Below are 16,142 nucleotides of genomic sequence, written 5' to 3'. Positions count from 1 at the left end.
GCAACTCACAATCACCGAAGTCGTAATTCCATTCCAGCAATGACAGGTGGTGTGAAAAAAGTGCAGGTGTGTAACTTGCCATCCTTTGATGTGGGCTGGGAGAGGACCACATGCCCACATCTGAAGCGTCGACTTCCACCACAAAATGGCATGCCGGATTGGGAGTAATAAAGATAGGCGTGTAGGAAAAATGGGGTTTGAGTGCCTCAAATGCACACTGAGCCTGGTTCGAACAGGCAAATTTGATCTTGGTGGAGGTCAGACTCATGAAAGGAGTGGCTACCTGGCTATAATTGCAGATGAAACGCTAGTAGAAATTGGCAAACCCCAGAAACCTCTGCACATCGATGTACCCCAGGAACCGAATGGACTGTGCATGGACCACAAACTTCTTTGCCTTTACAAACAGGTTGTTCTCTAGCAGCCTCTGCAACACTCATCAGACATGCTCTATGTCATTTGCACCTGGAGAGACTGGGAAAGGATCAGAATATCATCCAAATACACAAACACGAACTTGTTAACCATGTCGCAAAGCATGTCGTTGATGAGTGCTTGGAGGATGGCTGGGGCATTCATGAGTCCGAAGGGTATCACCAGGTGTTCTAATTGCCCTGTGGGTGTATTAAAAGCCATCTTCCACTCATCCCCCTCCATAATCCTCACAAGATGGTACATGTTGCTATGGTCCAACTTCGTGAAGACGGTTGCCCCCTGCAGCAACTCGAAGGCCAAAGACATCAGAGGCAATGAGCACCTGTTCTTGACAGTGATGTAATTCAGCCCCTGGTAATCGATACAGGGGCGCAAAGAACCGTCCTTCTTCCCCACGAAGAAGATCCCTGCACTGGCCGGGGAAGAGGAAGGGCGGATGAGGCCAGCAGCCAGCAACTCACTGTTTTCATTTCATTTCATTTATTTATTTATGAAGCACAATAATCACAACAAAAGTTGACCACTGTGCTGTACAGAACCAGGTTTTAAAATAAAACAAGTAGAATAAAAAATCAATAATAATATAGTCAAATTATGATAAATTAAATGCCAAAGTAAAAACTAAGACTTTAACTTATATTTAAAATCATGTAGGGAGGTAGCAGATCTGACAGACAGAGGTAGGCTGTTCCATAACTTAGGGCCAGTAATCGCAAATTCACGGTCACCTCTCAGCTTTAATCTTGATCTGGGAAAGGACAGAATGTTCTGATCAGCGGATGTTCTGTTTTACCGATCAATAGCGTCCTGCTCCGGGGCTGACAGGGATTAGAGTCGCCTTGAGGAGGAGAAGTCCTAAGGTCATTGTATAATGCCGGAACCCCAAGCAGATCGACTGGCTCAACCTGAAACATAGAGACAAAGGAAGGCACAGGAGACAAACCCGATCCCAGACAGTAAGAGGAGCAAAAAGTGCTCCAAGCAGTATCAGAATTACCAGCCCAATTAATGTACGGATTGTGTTTCATCAGCCATGGGTGTCCCAAAACTACAGGGGTGGAGGGAGTTCTAAGCAGATAAAACACAATCATCTCATCATGGTTGCATGAAATTCTCAGACTCACCGGGACCGTGTCCTTGGAGATCTTGCCAAGAGAAAGCCATTGAGAGTGCTAATGGCAATAGGAGGGTCCACGGGAACTACCGGAACACCCCACTTGGCCGCCAACACTGCATCCAGGAAATTTCCCTCAGCTCCAGAATCAATGAGTGCCGACACCTGGTGGACAGTAGCTTTCCAGTGATAATGGCTGGAAGAACAGTGTGAATCATAAGGGGCTGGTCTGTACGAGTCCCGCTCACCAGTAACCCTTGTTACTGGTGAGCGTCAGCTTTTACTGGACATCCAGCCATGATGTGACCCGCCCCGCCACAGTACGTACACAGGCCCAGCTGGCGAAGTCATTCCCTTTCCTTCTTAGACAAAGAAGCTCAGCCCAGCTGCATGGGTTCAGGATCTGAAATGGTTTCTGGTGGTGGTTGAAATGAAGAGGCAGATGGACATGCACTGGAACTAACATCCATAGATGGAAACGGAACTCGCAGGCGGCGGCGATGAGAGAGCTGATTGACTTGGATTTCCAGATCGACGAGATCATCAAGACACTCTGGCAAGTCAAGGGAATAAATCTCATCCTTCACTGTCTCCAACAAACCACCAAGAAAAATTTCCCATTGAGCTCTCTCTTTCTAGCCGCTGGAAGCCGTATGGGTCCGAAACTCTATGGAATAGTCTAAAATGGAGTTGCTTCCTTGCTGTAATTACATCAGCAAATGAGTCGCTTCCCTACCATGTGTGGCGCGATTGAACACCTTCTTGATTTCTGCAGAAAATCCCTGGAACGAGGCACAGAAAGGAAGGTTACTCTCCCAGGCGGCAGTTCCCCAGTCCCACGCTCAACCGGTTAGGAAGGTGATCAAGCAGGCCACCTTTGCGGCATCGAAAGGGAAGGAGGAGGGTTGAAGTGAAAAATTCAAAGAACATTGGCCCCCAGCCCCCTGTGACTGAATTTGGAAGTGTTGTTGAACATATGGGCACTTGTGAGCTCCAGTTTACGGGTGAAATGTCCACAGAGTGGGCCAAAAGCAAATTATATTTTTAGTTGTAAATTATAAATATGCAGGAATGCATATTTTATTAACTCTACCCCCTAACGAGAATTGCAAACCTCAACCCTAAACCTAACCATCAATGGAGTAAAAGTTTAATTTTAGAGCAAATATGCAACCTCTGTCATTATGGAAGATCATTGTGGTGTAAAACCGCCAACCTCACAGCGCTGTAATTGGGTCTGGACATCAGTCACAGAAATGTTCTTAAAGGGACAGATGGTACAGAGGTTTTATATTTGGTATTGTTTATTACACCACTTGTTCTTTGTCAACCTGCTTTTTGGATTCAGTTGCAGTTTATTGGACCTGAAAACCTCAAGATTTGGTTTCCTTTAGGAAAATGGTATTGCTCAGAGGTAACTGTTTCATAGTTCAGGAGACTGAAAATTCAGTCATCATGTTATTTAAAACCTGTGTAACTTTCATTTTTCCAGTGGAACGCTAAATAAGATTTATTGCAGAATGTCCAAAATGCTCTTTTCTGTACAGCAAAAATATGCCTGGACTCAGGCTGTCAAGCTCAAAAGTGATAAAAAAGCACTATAAAAGTACCATATACTGTAAATAGTCCATATGGCTTGTGAAGAATATTCTGTTCATTATTCACTGAAAATCTTCCACTATGCTGTTGTTTTAAATCTCATTTGTGCTTGCATTCAGTTCAAATATGGTGCGTCAAGTAGGGCTGGGTAAAAATAGTGTTTTTCCGATTAATAGCCATATTTATTTGAATGATCCCGGTATTGATTCTTAAAAACCCAAGATCTATCTTTTTACTTTTACTTGAAAGTTGACTTCAGTTTTGGTTGTGTTATTATATCTGTTAAATAAATAGCTATTTAACAGCATACTTTGGACCCCGTTGTTAATTTCTAAAAAGAATATTTTAATTATGTACCCAGTTAGAAGGTTCCCTGTATAATTTACAGCATTAGCTGAGAAATAATTTGTTTCATATGTTAGCAGAATGTACATTATAACTTAAACATACCCATATGAATCCAAACCAAATCGAATTGTAATTTAATTGAGAGCTTCCGAATATCGAATCAAATCGGGAAATCTGTATCAATGCTAGGGCTGGGTATTGATATAGATTTTCTGATCCAAGTTAACTCTGATTCACAAGCTTTCGATTCCGATTCGATTAAATATCAATTCACATGGGTATATTTCAGTTATAATGTTCCTTTTGCTTACATATGAAATAAATTATTTTCCAGCTAATGCTGTTAATTATACAGGGGGCCTTCTATCTAGGTACATAATGAAAATATTAATTTTACTAATTATTTTGTTTTAGTTTTTCATCATTTCGGTCACATTTTGGCTTTTTAAAAATGAACAAATCCATGCATTCATTCAATAAATAACATTATATTTCAAATAGTATTTAATGTTGCATATTTATTGTTTAATTGCCTAATTCGTAGTATTTACAAGAATTTACATTGATTTGTTAAACAAGTGCTAAAACCGGTACTGTCTCTTTAACATAACCAGCATTTGAAGTCATAACTTCATGTCATTTAATGATGTCAGTTAAAAGTTCATACAGTACTGAAATCTCTAACTTTTGATTGCAGACTTTGGTGTCTTCACAATTCTGAGCCCATTTGTGATATTTTTGAAAAATCAGGGGTCTTTTTCTTTGGAGACAAAATTTCAGAAGCACATGAAACATTATTCACAACCCATTTTACTTTTATATTGTGACAAAGTTCTGTATAAAAAAGGATATTCAACAAAAAATGGTAATATATTGGAAAGTGAAAATTGGATGGAGGTGTTACAAATAAAAGGGCTTGGTGTAGTCAGCAGAAAAATCATTTTAGAGACTGAGCAAATTATTGCATTTTAAAGAATTATTTAAAGACAAACAATAATGTGCACCAATGTATCATTCACAATAAGACCAGGAACATGTATTAAGTAGGCTCAATTTTGATTTCATGTTGACTTTAAGCAAAAGTCTCCATGTGCTCTTTATTTTAATAGCTATATAAGAGAAACAGTTGAGATATTTCAAATATCTCCTTTGCGATAATTCTGTCCTATGAGTACGGGTGTCAGAGAGAAAGTAACAGAGAGCGAGAGAGACAATCAAAATGAGTCATGTCCAGTGTAATAAGCCTCTTTGCTGTTTTTATTGTGTGATCCAATGGTTGCACCGTGCCCTGGGAAATTACAAGAGGGCATATTTCACTATTCCAATTTATGTCTCCATGAGTGACTGAACATATGAGAGTGTGAGTCTTTGTGTGAGCATGTCAGTGCATGTTTCAATGTGTGAGCCTTCAGCTAGTACCATTCCCAGAATGCAGGTAACCTTGGAAACTAATCCTATTTACAGAGTATTGGTTCCATTATTCAAGCATTTGGTCCCTAAGCTAAATAAATCTAATCTTCATTTCTCAGTGACATTTAGAGAGCTTTAAATTCTTACAGGAATTTGAAGACACAAAATAATCATGTCGTTGGATGATCTGATGAGGACTTGATGTAAAGGTTTCTTGGCATTTTGCAGCCATGTACAGTACATTAGGGCTGGATGATAGCTAAAAAATCTACATTTGTTTGATGTATTTATTTATATACAGTATATGCTCTGAAATGGTTTAAACAGGTGTTTTGTTTTTCAATCAGAGGAACTATAATTTCAACCAAGTTGCCATTGTTGCAAGATAGAGTCAAATTGTTTTATGCAATAAGTTGTAGTTAAAAAGAATTGTAGGTCTATTTAATACATTTCATTGAAAAACACAAATATAACAATACAGGTATGAAAAAAAATGCCACAAAGGACTTTGGTGAACATTTTTGTGTAATGAAACAAATGAATCGTTGAATCAGATTTATATGGAAGAAGGATCCCGCCACGTAATACAAATAAAAATAAAAGAGGTGATTTTGACTTTTATCTCACAATTATGACTTTTTTTCTCATGACTGCGAGATGTTAAGTTGCAATTTCAAGAAATAAACTCTCAATTGCGAGATATTAAGTCACAATTGCGTGATATAAACTTGCAACTGTGTGATTTAAAAACACGTAATTGCAGTTTTATATCTCGCAATTGCAAATGACAAAGTAGAAACTGAGAGAAATAAAGTTGCAATTGCGAGATTTTATCATGCAATTGCGAGTTTATATTATACAATTGTGACTTTATATCTCGCAATTGCGAGTTTGTTTCTCGAAATTGCGATTTTTATATCTCACAATCGTGAGGAAAAAAGTCACAATTGATAAAGTATTTTATTTTTTTATTACGTGGCAGGATTTCTAAATTGATTCATTTAAAGGGACAGTTTAAACGGACTCATGAAAATAAATAAAACCTTAACTCTAATGCAATTTTGCTGTGTCTTACCGCTCTCATATTTACGTTGCGAGAACAAATTGACAAACAAATCACAGAATCAAAGGAAAAGCAACTGATTAATTGAAACGGACAGTTTGAACTGCAATGTTTGGGAGTAGTTACAGTAACTAAAAGTAACAACACCACTAACTTTACTACATTTTTCAGTAACATAACAGTAGCTCAGACATTTTCAGAAAAGTGTTGCTTTTCCAGTAACAAGCTATATTTTCCAACGACTATTGATGTAGTGTGAGAAAAGCTACATTTCTTACTTTGTATTGCAAACGCAGTAATCAAACACACTCACCTAAACTGTCCTCTCACTCTCATGTAGCATTGGGAAAACCAAATCATTTAAGTGAATTGGTTCTTTCGGACAGTTCATTAAAATAAGCAATTCGGGAACACTTTATTTTAGTGTCCTTGTTATACATTTTAAATGTAATGACTATAGTAATAACAGTAAATTATGCATAATGACAAGCAACTAACCCTAAACCAAACCCTAACCCTAAACCTATAGTAAGTACATGTTGATCAATGTTAATTAATTTTACTCAGTACATACGTGTGTAATTACACTGTAACAAGGACACTTTAAAATAATGTTTTACCAACAATTCCCTTATATTTAGCATTGGAAACTCTGATTAGTTTAAGTATGTTGGTCCTTATATAAATATATCCTTATATGTCGGTTTATATAAATGATTCACTGATTCACTTGAGCTATAAGGGACTTTTCCTTCTTTTTTTGAAGTAAAATATTTATTGTATTGCTGCTGTTTATTACTATATTTCAATTAAGTTAATTAAAATAGGGTGTTTTCTAGTTTATTAGTGTAAATTAAATATCAATTTACATTCAATTTAATGTTGTCACCCTATTTGTTTAACCCTTATGAAAATTAACCATGGGTTTACTAATATTGTAGTAACCATGGCTGTAGTGACCATGGTTGATTTAGTGGTTACATATATTTGTGGAGCCCTAATGTGCATTGCTTGACATATATCAAGATGTATTTGGGGAGCTCTACAAGTCGTGTTTGGTCAGTGCGCGTGACTCATACGCAGTCTCACTACTGTCTCTTCGGAGCTACATGTTCATTCTCATGCAGTCGTGTGAGAGTAGGTCGTTGACAGCGTGAGAGACAGAACATAATGAATCTCTGTCTCAGACAATAGCAGTCACTGTCTGTGTTTGTGCGTGGAGGGGAGTTGGATGACACCCAATGGGAGGGCATTCGTCAGTAGCTCTAAAAGATCTTGCCACTGTTCTCTGATGTGAAGACTGACTGACTGACTGTGTGCTCAGTGAATAATACAGTGACTGCATAAACTTGAGCCCCTCATTTACTCACTCTATGTCACATATGAACAAACCTCTTGCATTTTAACACATTCTCACTTTTACACCAGAACACAACAAACTTTCACATGGATTGCTCAAACACATCCATCTCTCACTTAAAGACACTAACACTCATATTCTCATGATAATTCTGATGATAATTTTAAAGATTACAGTTCTAGAGTCCCACTGCTGATACAATATTTTTCAAAGAATCAATAGGAGCAATAGTATATATAATATAAAAATTAATATTTAGTGATCATTGCTTACTCTTCAATAATTGTTCTTTAATTATTACACGGTCTACAAAACCATACAATAAAATCTTAAATCAATGATCACAACCCATTTTAATTCTGCAGTATTAGAAATCAGTGAAATCAGATATTCATTGAGGGGAAAAAAAATGTTGGGGCGGGACTCCCAGAATCCCAGAATGAAGCCAAGCCTGAACCCAACTTTGCCAAAAAAAATTCCTTAATAGCTACTGGTTAATTTAGGCGATGGGAGAAAGGTGCCTTGTGTTGTTCCTGGTAGGCTACTCAGCCTTAAAGGCTCCATATGGGGTGTGTTTCCCGTACAACGTCGCAACTCGCTGTGTAACCACCATAGTAAGATGCATTGTTGTAGAAATTAACTAGCTAGTCGCGACTGTTTCCCGAAACCGTAGTAACTAGGTCGCACATCCATCGTTCAAATCACATTGGTTGAGCTGTCGTTAATGACGTTGCTCAGGGGGTGGAGCAATAACTACCACAAATGTTAAATTATAAAAGCTCATTTACACGTACACCAGAAAGACGTTTAATGTGAGAAAGCTGCTGAAGACACGAAAACGGCAAGCACGGTGTACTGCAACAGATAGGTACGTTGCAATAGTGGGCACACTTGCATTCTTCAAAAACGTATAAATGCCACTTACGCGTTAACATATACACATAAAAGTTGTGTGTGATAAAGCACTTTCTCTTAACAACCTTTAATCCCTTAAAACGGTTGCACTCGCATTTGCGTAACATTTCAGAATGCAGCTTTCTGCAAAACCCTGGAATAATGTATTTCTTAAATACATCTAAACGTGGTCAGAGTCTTGATAGAATGAAATATATATATAGAATGAAAGAGATAGAAGCCTCAGCGATGTCAAATGATGTCCACACAGCAAACTTACAAGGAACTATGCTTCTAACAACAGGTAAAGAGCTGTAGTTGTAACCACATCATTGTACAATTCTGTTTGTGAATGTTCGTTGGAACTACGGTTTCGGGAAACACCAAATCGTTGAACTATGTTGGTAACGATGGAACTTGTGACCATAGTTGGCTAATGATGCTTTTGGGAAACTCACCCATGGTTAGGAGTAGGGGTAGGGGTGGGGTTAGGGCATCTGCTGCCTGCCGGGAACAAACCCAGGCACCTTTCTACAGTGGTCGGTTTTTCATCGGTGGGAAAGGAAGAGCAAGGAAGAAGAAGAGCAAGTTATTATGTAAAATAACGTATAAAGTTATTTTTGTTTAAGATTACAGATTTATTTTTTATTTTTTTTGTTTATTTAGCAGACATGCACAGCTTAATTAGATCACAATACGACCAGGAACATAAAATTTGAATTTTATTGAATTATTTTGACTTCAGTCATAATAGCATTATGATCATCTGTTATAACACTGTAATGAGTTGCTCAACATTGAAGTGTGTAATATATGTGGCAAAAAATACTGATTGTTTTTCAAACAGGTTGTATACTATTTCCACTGTCTTCCATGGTAAACCCAATCAGGTTGTAAGAAGTCGACATGTTGGGCCTCTCAAACAAACAGTAATATTGAAAGATCCTATAAATGACTTTTATTACATGGCTCTCTGGAATACTTAATTCTGATTGGGAAGTTGCTGCATTCTGCTGTCAAATATACTGTATATATTTTTTTTTATAATGACATCTAAATTGCATAACTGACACACAATTTTCTACACTGTGGTAGTTTCATGTTTCTTGTTTCACACAGCTATCTCTTCTTACATAAACAAGTTTAATTAAAATAAAAATAAAAATGTCATGTCCATTTTTTTATTTATTTGGTAAGTATCCGGTAATAAGCAGTATAATGTTCAGTCAGACGGTCATTATCGCAAAATAAACCCTGGCAGGGTGAAACAAGACCCTGACGCATAGCGGATAGTGACGAACTGACTGTATATTATCCCTTACATAGTTGTCTCTGCATGTTCAGCTGGAATAACAGAAAGTATTTTAACATCGAAATCAGTAATACTTTTAATATTGTCGGATATATTTGGTATTATAGCTCAAATTCGATAAATGCAAGCCTCAATTCACATGTCACAATGCAAAGATTGCTCTTGCTCACAGCAAATCACTGGACATTAATGTAATTATTACCATAAATGATTATTTCTGCTCTGAAGCAGGTACTAACTGCTGTGTGTTATCAACAACCAGATATTCACTAACCTATTTATATTTTGTCTCTGAGAGCATCTAATGGATGTTTAAGAAGGTAAATGTGGTCTGTGTGGTTGATTTCGTCCTCGCTCATGTCTCTGTTCCGCAGGAGAAGAATGACGGGGAAGACTCAAACCAGCAATGTCACAAACAAGAACGACCCACGCTCCCTCAACTCACGGGTCTTTATCGGCAACCTCAACACCGGCATTGTGAAAAAGGCCGACATCGAGGTCATCTTTGCCAAGTACGGCAAGATCGTGGGCTGCTCGGTGCACAAGGGTTACGCCTTCGTCCAATACATTAGCGAACGGAATGCACGAGCGGCCGTAGCAGGCGAGAACGCCAGGATTATCGCAGGACAGCCGCTCGGTGAGTCTCTTTCGTTTTACTAAAGCTGTCCCGTGCTCAACAAACTGCTTTTTGTTCAGTTCTGGACTGACAGACACTGACAGGGGCCTGCATTGCCAGAGGCGGATCCAGAGCGCTTTTGATTCTGCTTGTGATTCTCGGACATGCAAATTGTTTTTCTGTGTTTTCAGTTTGTGGGAAAGACATGTGTTGCTTGCGCTCCATGTCGTTGTTGTGGTGTAATAGTGTCATTGCTTTTTTTTTTGGGGGGGGGGGGGGGGGGGGGTTTACTGTAAAAACACTTGAATGAAACTGCAGTGGACCCAGGAATTCAACAGGGAACATAATTAAATTAGTTAATTCTCAGCACAGAAACAGCACTTCCATTAATGGTTATTGCTTTAAAGAGCATTTTCTTTGTTTTGCTTTTTTGTTTTTTTTTGTATTGACATATTTCCTATTGAAACAGAGAGTTGCACTTTAGTTTACATCACAACCGTGAACCATGATAAACTACTTGCTAGTCAGTATCAGGATGTATTATGGGGAGGGCAGGTTTTCATTCTAGAGAGACTTTTTTATTTTAAATGTGTGTTAAATTGTGTGTTTGTGTGTACAGGTGTGTGTGTGTGTGTGTGTGTGTGTGTGTGTATGTGTGTGTGTGTGTGTGTGAACAGCCAGTTGAATCAAATTGTAAAATGGTTGTAAAATTCTGTTTTAAAACTCACATATCTGTAACCTCATGAGACCAGCTGTATTAAAACAGGAGGCCTAACACATTACTTATCCTTCTCTCCATCCTCATTATCCCATTGACCTGCTTTAAAAACACTGTTTTCTGTTTGCAATGGAAAACATTTTATACATAATGCAAAATACAGCCAGGGGAGCCTCATTAGGAATGGCCACAGAGGGCTGGCTGAGATATGATTTTGCTGGAGGCCAGGCTATAAACAAGTGCTAGTGCTCCACAGGCCAGGATTTCTGCTAAACGAGGGTTTTTTAATTAAAAGTTAGTCAACCTGAAATCAAAATTGACCCTCTTACATCCTTAATGCATGTTCCTGGTTTTATTGTGCATGATTCATGCACCTTATTGCAAGAAAATAAAATGTGTTTTAACCTTGCATCAAAGTATATTAACTTTGGCTTTTCTTTTTCCCGCCCCCAGGCTCTTCTGATTTGTCCATTGTTTTAGAACTAATATTGATGCATTGATGTGTAACAAAAGTTAAATTATATTAAACTTCACACCATCTGAGCTGTGGTCTTTTGTTTTATACACGTGTTGTAGGGATGTAACGGTTCAAATAGCACAGTTCGGTTTGTATCATGGTTTTAGGGTCATGGTTTCGGTACAGTTCAGTATTTGCAATGTTCAGAAAAAAATATTACTGCCAAATCCAAAGTAAGAATACACTATGTGGTAAACACTTAACAGGTTTGCCTTTAATAATAATCATGGTTTTACTACAGTAACCAAAGTTTGATCATGGTATATGAAGTAAAATCATAGTAACCACAAAATCAACATGGTTACTGTCATGGTTACTATATGGAAACTACAGTATTAGGCTACTGTTGTAAAACCAAGGTTGATTGTATCAAAACCATGATTTCTGCTAAGAAGACCATGGTGACAGCAGTCATGGTTATTACAATCATGGTTACTACATTATTACTATAGTAAAACTATGGTTAATTTTTGTTAAGGACCCCCCCCCCCCCCCCCCCCCCAAAAAAAAAAAAAACTTTTCTCTTATTTTTAAATCAATATTTTAACTTACTACCTGCATCATTACGCTACATGTATCAACATAAAGTGCATTTCAAACTCAACTCAACACATACTGTATTCAGGGGCCTGGGTAGCTCAGCGAGTATTGATGCTGACTACCACCCCTGGAGTCGCGAGTTCGAATCCAGGGTGTGCTGAGTGACTCCAGCTAGATCTCCTAAGCAACCAAATTGGCCCGGTTGCTAGGGAGGGTAGAGTCACATGGAGTAACCTCCTCGTGGTCGCGATTAGGGGTTCTCGCTCTCAATGGGGCATGTGGTAGCGTAGCATGAGCCTCCACATGCAGAGTCTCCGCGGTGTCATGCACAACGAGCCACGTGATAAGATGCATGGCTGGACGGTCTCAGAAGTGGAGGCAACTGAGACTTGTCCTCCACCACCCGGATTGAGGTGAGTAACCGCACCACCCTGATGACCTACTAAGTAGTGGGAATTGGTCATTCCAAATTGGGAGAAAAGGGGATAAAAAAAACAAAAAAACACATACTGTATTCAACACTCAGAAGCTGTACATCACCATTGAAGGAACAACCTTGCTATTAAAATGGATACGAGAAGGGATGTCGTAAGGCGGCTCGAGTGTTTTAATCATACGTGAAAATCCCACATCCTTATTACCGGAAAAAGGCAAAATAACCTTGGCAATGAGCACCCCAAGCGCTTTAGTTATTGTTTCATGTTTGAATTAGCACTGAGCATCTACTTAAAAATGGAAGGGAATGTGTGCAGTTTCGGCCTCACCTGCGGCACTGTGCGAGCTATCTTTCCCTGAGTGATGTCGGCATAAATTATTAATTATATATCATTGTATTACCAGTATACGGCACTCGCGTCAAGTGATGTCTGCAAACAGTGCCTGTTTTGTAAATGTTTTTGACCATAGCTGTTGTAATTGAATGCAAAAAGAAAATGTTCCAGACAGGAGATTTGAGTAACGCATTGATCTGTTTCTCACCCACACCTATCATGTTGCTTTTGTAGACCACTGGAGTCTTATGGATTACATGTATGCTGCCTTCATGTATTTTTTGGAGCTTCAAAATTTTGGCACCCATTCCCTTGCAATGTATGGACCAACAGAGCTGAAATATTATCTAAACATCTTATACATTTTTTGTTCTACAGAAGAAAGAAAGTCATACACATCTGGGATGGCATGAGGTTGAGTAAATGATGAGAGAATTTAAATTTTTGGGCGAACTATTCCTTTAAAGCACAGATTCAATGGGGTTTTATGGGCCGTGTGTCCACTGACTTCTATGGACAGATTTACGTAGAAAAAGTGGATTGCGTTACTTGAAGGAACAGCGTAATTGTGATGTGTGGCATTTTTCAATTCTATTCACTAAAATATTGAATCGCAAATGAGTAATATGTAATTTATATAGATCATTTGTACACATATTAAACTGCATTTTCTTCTTTTTTAGTGTGTTGTCTTGACGAAATAGAGTAGTCTCATTTCTATGCAAAATGTCTCCTGCTCTGAAAGCCTCTTTGCAGTGATTGTTCTTGGTTCTATCTCCCGGTTCTGTCATTGACACACTGACTCTGATGTACGATCCTGGTCTCGTTCCTAATCTGCTCGTAGTGCAGGCCCAGCATGTGGACTAATGTGTAAATGCTGATATACACCTCTGGCCGAACAACGAAGGCGAATTCCTTCATTACCGCAGGTCTGCTCTACACCCCCACCCCCTCCTGACCTGGCAATAGCCTAATGGAAACTAGTCAAACGTTGCAGATACCATCACTCTGCTCGGCTGCGATAACATGCAGCTCACTCTCCTTCAGGAGTCACAACGGCATCAGAGAGAGCCCAGCTGGATGTTACATATTAATGTTACCCAGCACTTCGTACTGATAAGCAGTGAGAAAATACACAGGTATACACTCACAGTCAAACACATACATTCATACACACCAATATCTTTACAATGCAGTGGGCTCCAACAATTTTTGGCATTATGTCCAGGACAAAAAGTCTTGAATTCTCTTTTTTTTTTTTAAACCAGCCATTGACTGAATTGTTGTGAAAGTCAGTGTTGAAGAGAGGTGTGTGAAAAGGTGTATTAAAAGATGCAAAGCCTGAGTAGGTCTTGACCTCATTAGCACTCTAGGAATTTTGTGTTTTGATTAAGTGCTGTATGAAATTACAGTATGTGATAAGCAGGATCCTAAATTACATTTTTGCCACACGTGCCAATGGCAGGTAAATTGAAAAAAAAATGTGCAGGCATATTTTTTATTTTCTTAACAGCCATGTAACTGTATTTTGTCTTTTTTTTTTTCATTAAAAAAAATATTTGTATTGAGCTGTTTCCTTCCAAGGATTTCTAATATACCTGGAGAGAGCGAGTGACTCTTTAAATCATATAACATTTCTAATACATATTGCAGTGCAAATAAAGTTACCAGTTGCTTGTAACTCAGTTTTATTTACAGGATAAAAACTATTTTATACTTGCGTCATGTTTGGCACTTAATGAGTGTTAACTTTGGTCTATGTTAATTAATCACTCAACAGGACATATGTGTATGTGGGTGCGTAAGATAGAAATAGAAAGCCAGACAGAACATCATGCCTTCTCACACGTGAGACTCCATCTGTGCATTTACAGCCACAATAGAGTAAGGAATCGAAAATATTTCATCACTCTAAAGGCCACATAAAGGTCAGTATTTCTGAAAGCTATTTCTTCCATTATTATAAGATGATGAGCAAATCACAACTCGGAGGGGAAAATAAATTCCTGATTGCCAATTAAATCCACACTCGGTCTCATCTTACTGAACTGACATCTTTTATTAGCATGCTGAGACCTGCTGTGATTTCAACTGAGGCTGCTGGGCATGAGCCAGAGATTCTGAAAAATTTTCCGCTCTGCAGCAACGGGTACAAAGTTGAAATTATGTTCAATTTGAGAGGAGCGTCAATAGACCCTCCATTTGGTAAAATGCTGACTTACAAAAGACGCAAAGAACTTTTGTCACAAGTCCCATCAGCATTTGTTTTATAAGAGGTCCTTTCTCCAGCATGGATTCAATGTTAAATGTTGTAGTGTGTGACTGAGTGTGATGTCCCCGTTGGACACATCGCAAGGGGTTCGCCCTCTAACAAGTGTTCAGAACTCACACAGAGCTGAATAAAATGTCAGAATCTAATATCAAATCAATACATGCCTTAATCGTGATTAAGAAAATATTAACACGTTATATATTTTAAATTAATTGCATATATACTGGCGGCCAAAAGTTTGGAATAATGTACAGATTTTGCTCTTAAGGAAAGAAATTGGTACTTTTATTCACCAAAGTGGCATTCAACTGATCACAGTGTATAGTCAGGACATTAATAACGTGAAAATTACTATTACAATAAAAAAATAAAATAAAAAAATGTCAGAAAATTACACTTAAATTACTTCAAAGAGTTCTCATCAAAAAATCCTCCACGTGCAGCAATGACAGCTTTGCAGATCCTTGGCATTCTAGCTGTCAGTTTGTCCAGATACTCAGGTGGCATTTCACCCCACATTTCCTGTAGCACTTGCCATAGATGTGGCTGTCTTGTTGGGCACTTCTCACGCACCTTACAGTCTAGCTGATCCCACAAAAGCTCAATGGGGTTAAGATCCATAACACTCTTTTCCAATTATCTGTTGTCCAATGTCTGTGTTTCTTTGTCCACTCTAACATTTTCTTTTTGTTTTTCTGTTTCAAAAGTGGCTTTTTCTTTGCAGTTCTTCCCATAAGGCCTGCACCCCTGAGTTTTCTCTTTACTGTTGTACATGAAACTGGTGTTGAGCGGGTAGAATTCAATGAAGCTGTCAGCTGAGGACATGTGAGGTGTCTATTTCTCAAACTAGAGACTCTGATGTACTTATCCTCTTGTTTAGTTGTACATTTGGCCTTCCACATCTCTTTCTGTCCTTGTTAGTGCCAGTTGTCCTTTGTCTTTGAAGACTGTAGTGTACACTTTTGTATGAAATCTTTTTTTTGGCAATTTCAAGCATTGTATAGCTTTCATTCCTCAAAACAATGATTGACTGATGAGTTTCTAGAGAAAGCTGTTTCTTTTTTGCCATTTTTGACTTAATTTTGACCTTAAGACCTGCCAGTCCATTGCATACTGTGGCAACTCAAAAACAAACACAAAGACAATATTAAGCTTCATTTAATGAACCAAATAG

The 16,142-nt window shown here is 38.4% G+C and overlaps 1 protein-coding gene across 4 annotated transcripts in view; it reads left to right on the top strand.

Annotated features, from left to right (window-relative positions):
• Nucleotides 1–16,142, top strand: part of LOC127434646 (RNA-binding Raly-like protein) — a 162,063-nt gene that overhangs the window by 82,863 nt on the left and 63,058 nt on the right. For 3 of the 4 annotated variants that reach the window (XM_051687536.1, XM_051687538.1, XM_051687535.1), the window contains exon 2: nt 9,910–10,172. In XM_051687536.1, the coding sequence (XP_051543496.1) occupies nt 9,917–10,172 (256 nt within the window). In that variant the 5' untranslated portion in view covers nt 9,910–9,916. Of the gene's footprint in view, nt 1–9,892; nt 10,173–16,142 lie in introns of those variants that run through there. The other variant, XM_051687534.1, reaches the window with a different exon arrangement.

Source organism: Myxocyprinus asiaticus, chromosome 44, assembly GCF_019703515.2.
Source record: "Myxocyprinus asiaticus isolate MX2 ecotype Aquarium Trade chromosome 44, UBuf_Myxa_2, whole genome shotgun sequence".
NCBI lineage: Eukaryota > Metazoa > Chordata > Actinopteri > Cypriniformes > Catostomidae > Myxocyprinus > Myxocyprinus asiaticus.
The sequence above is the reverse complement of the archived record's forward strand: the minus strand, read 5'-3'. Positions and strand labels throughout refer to the sequence as shown.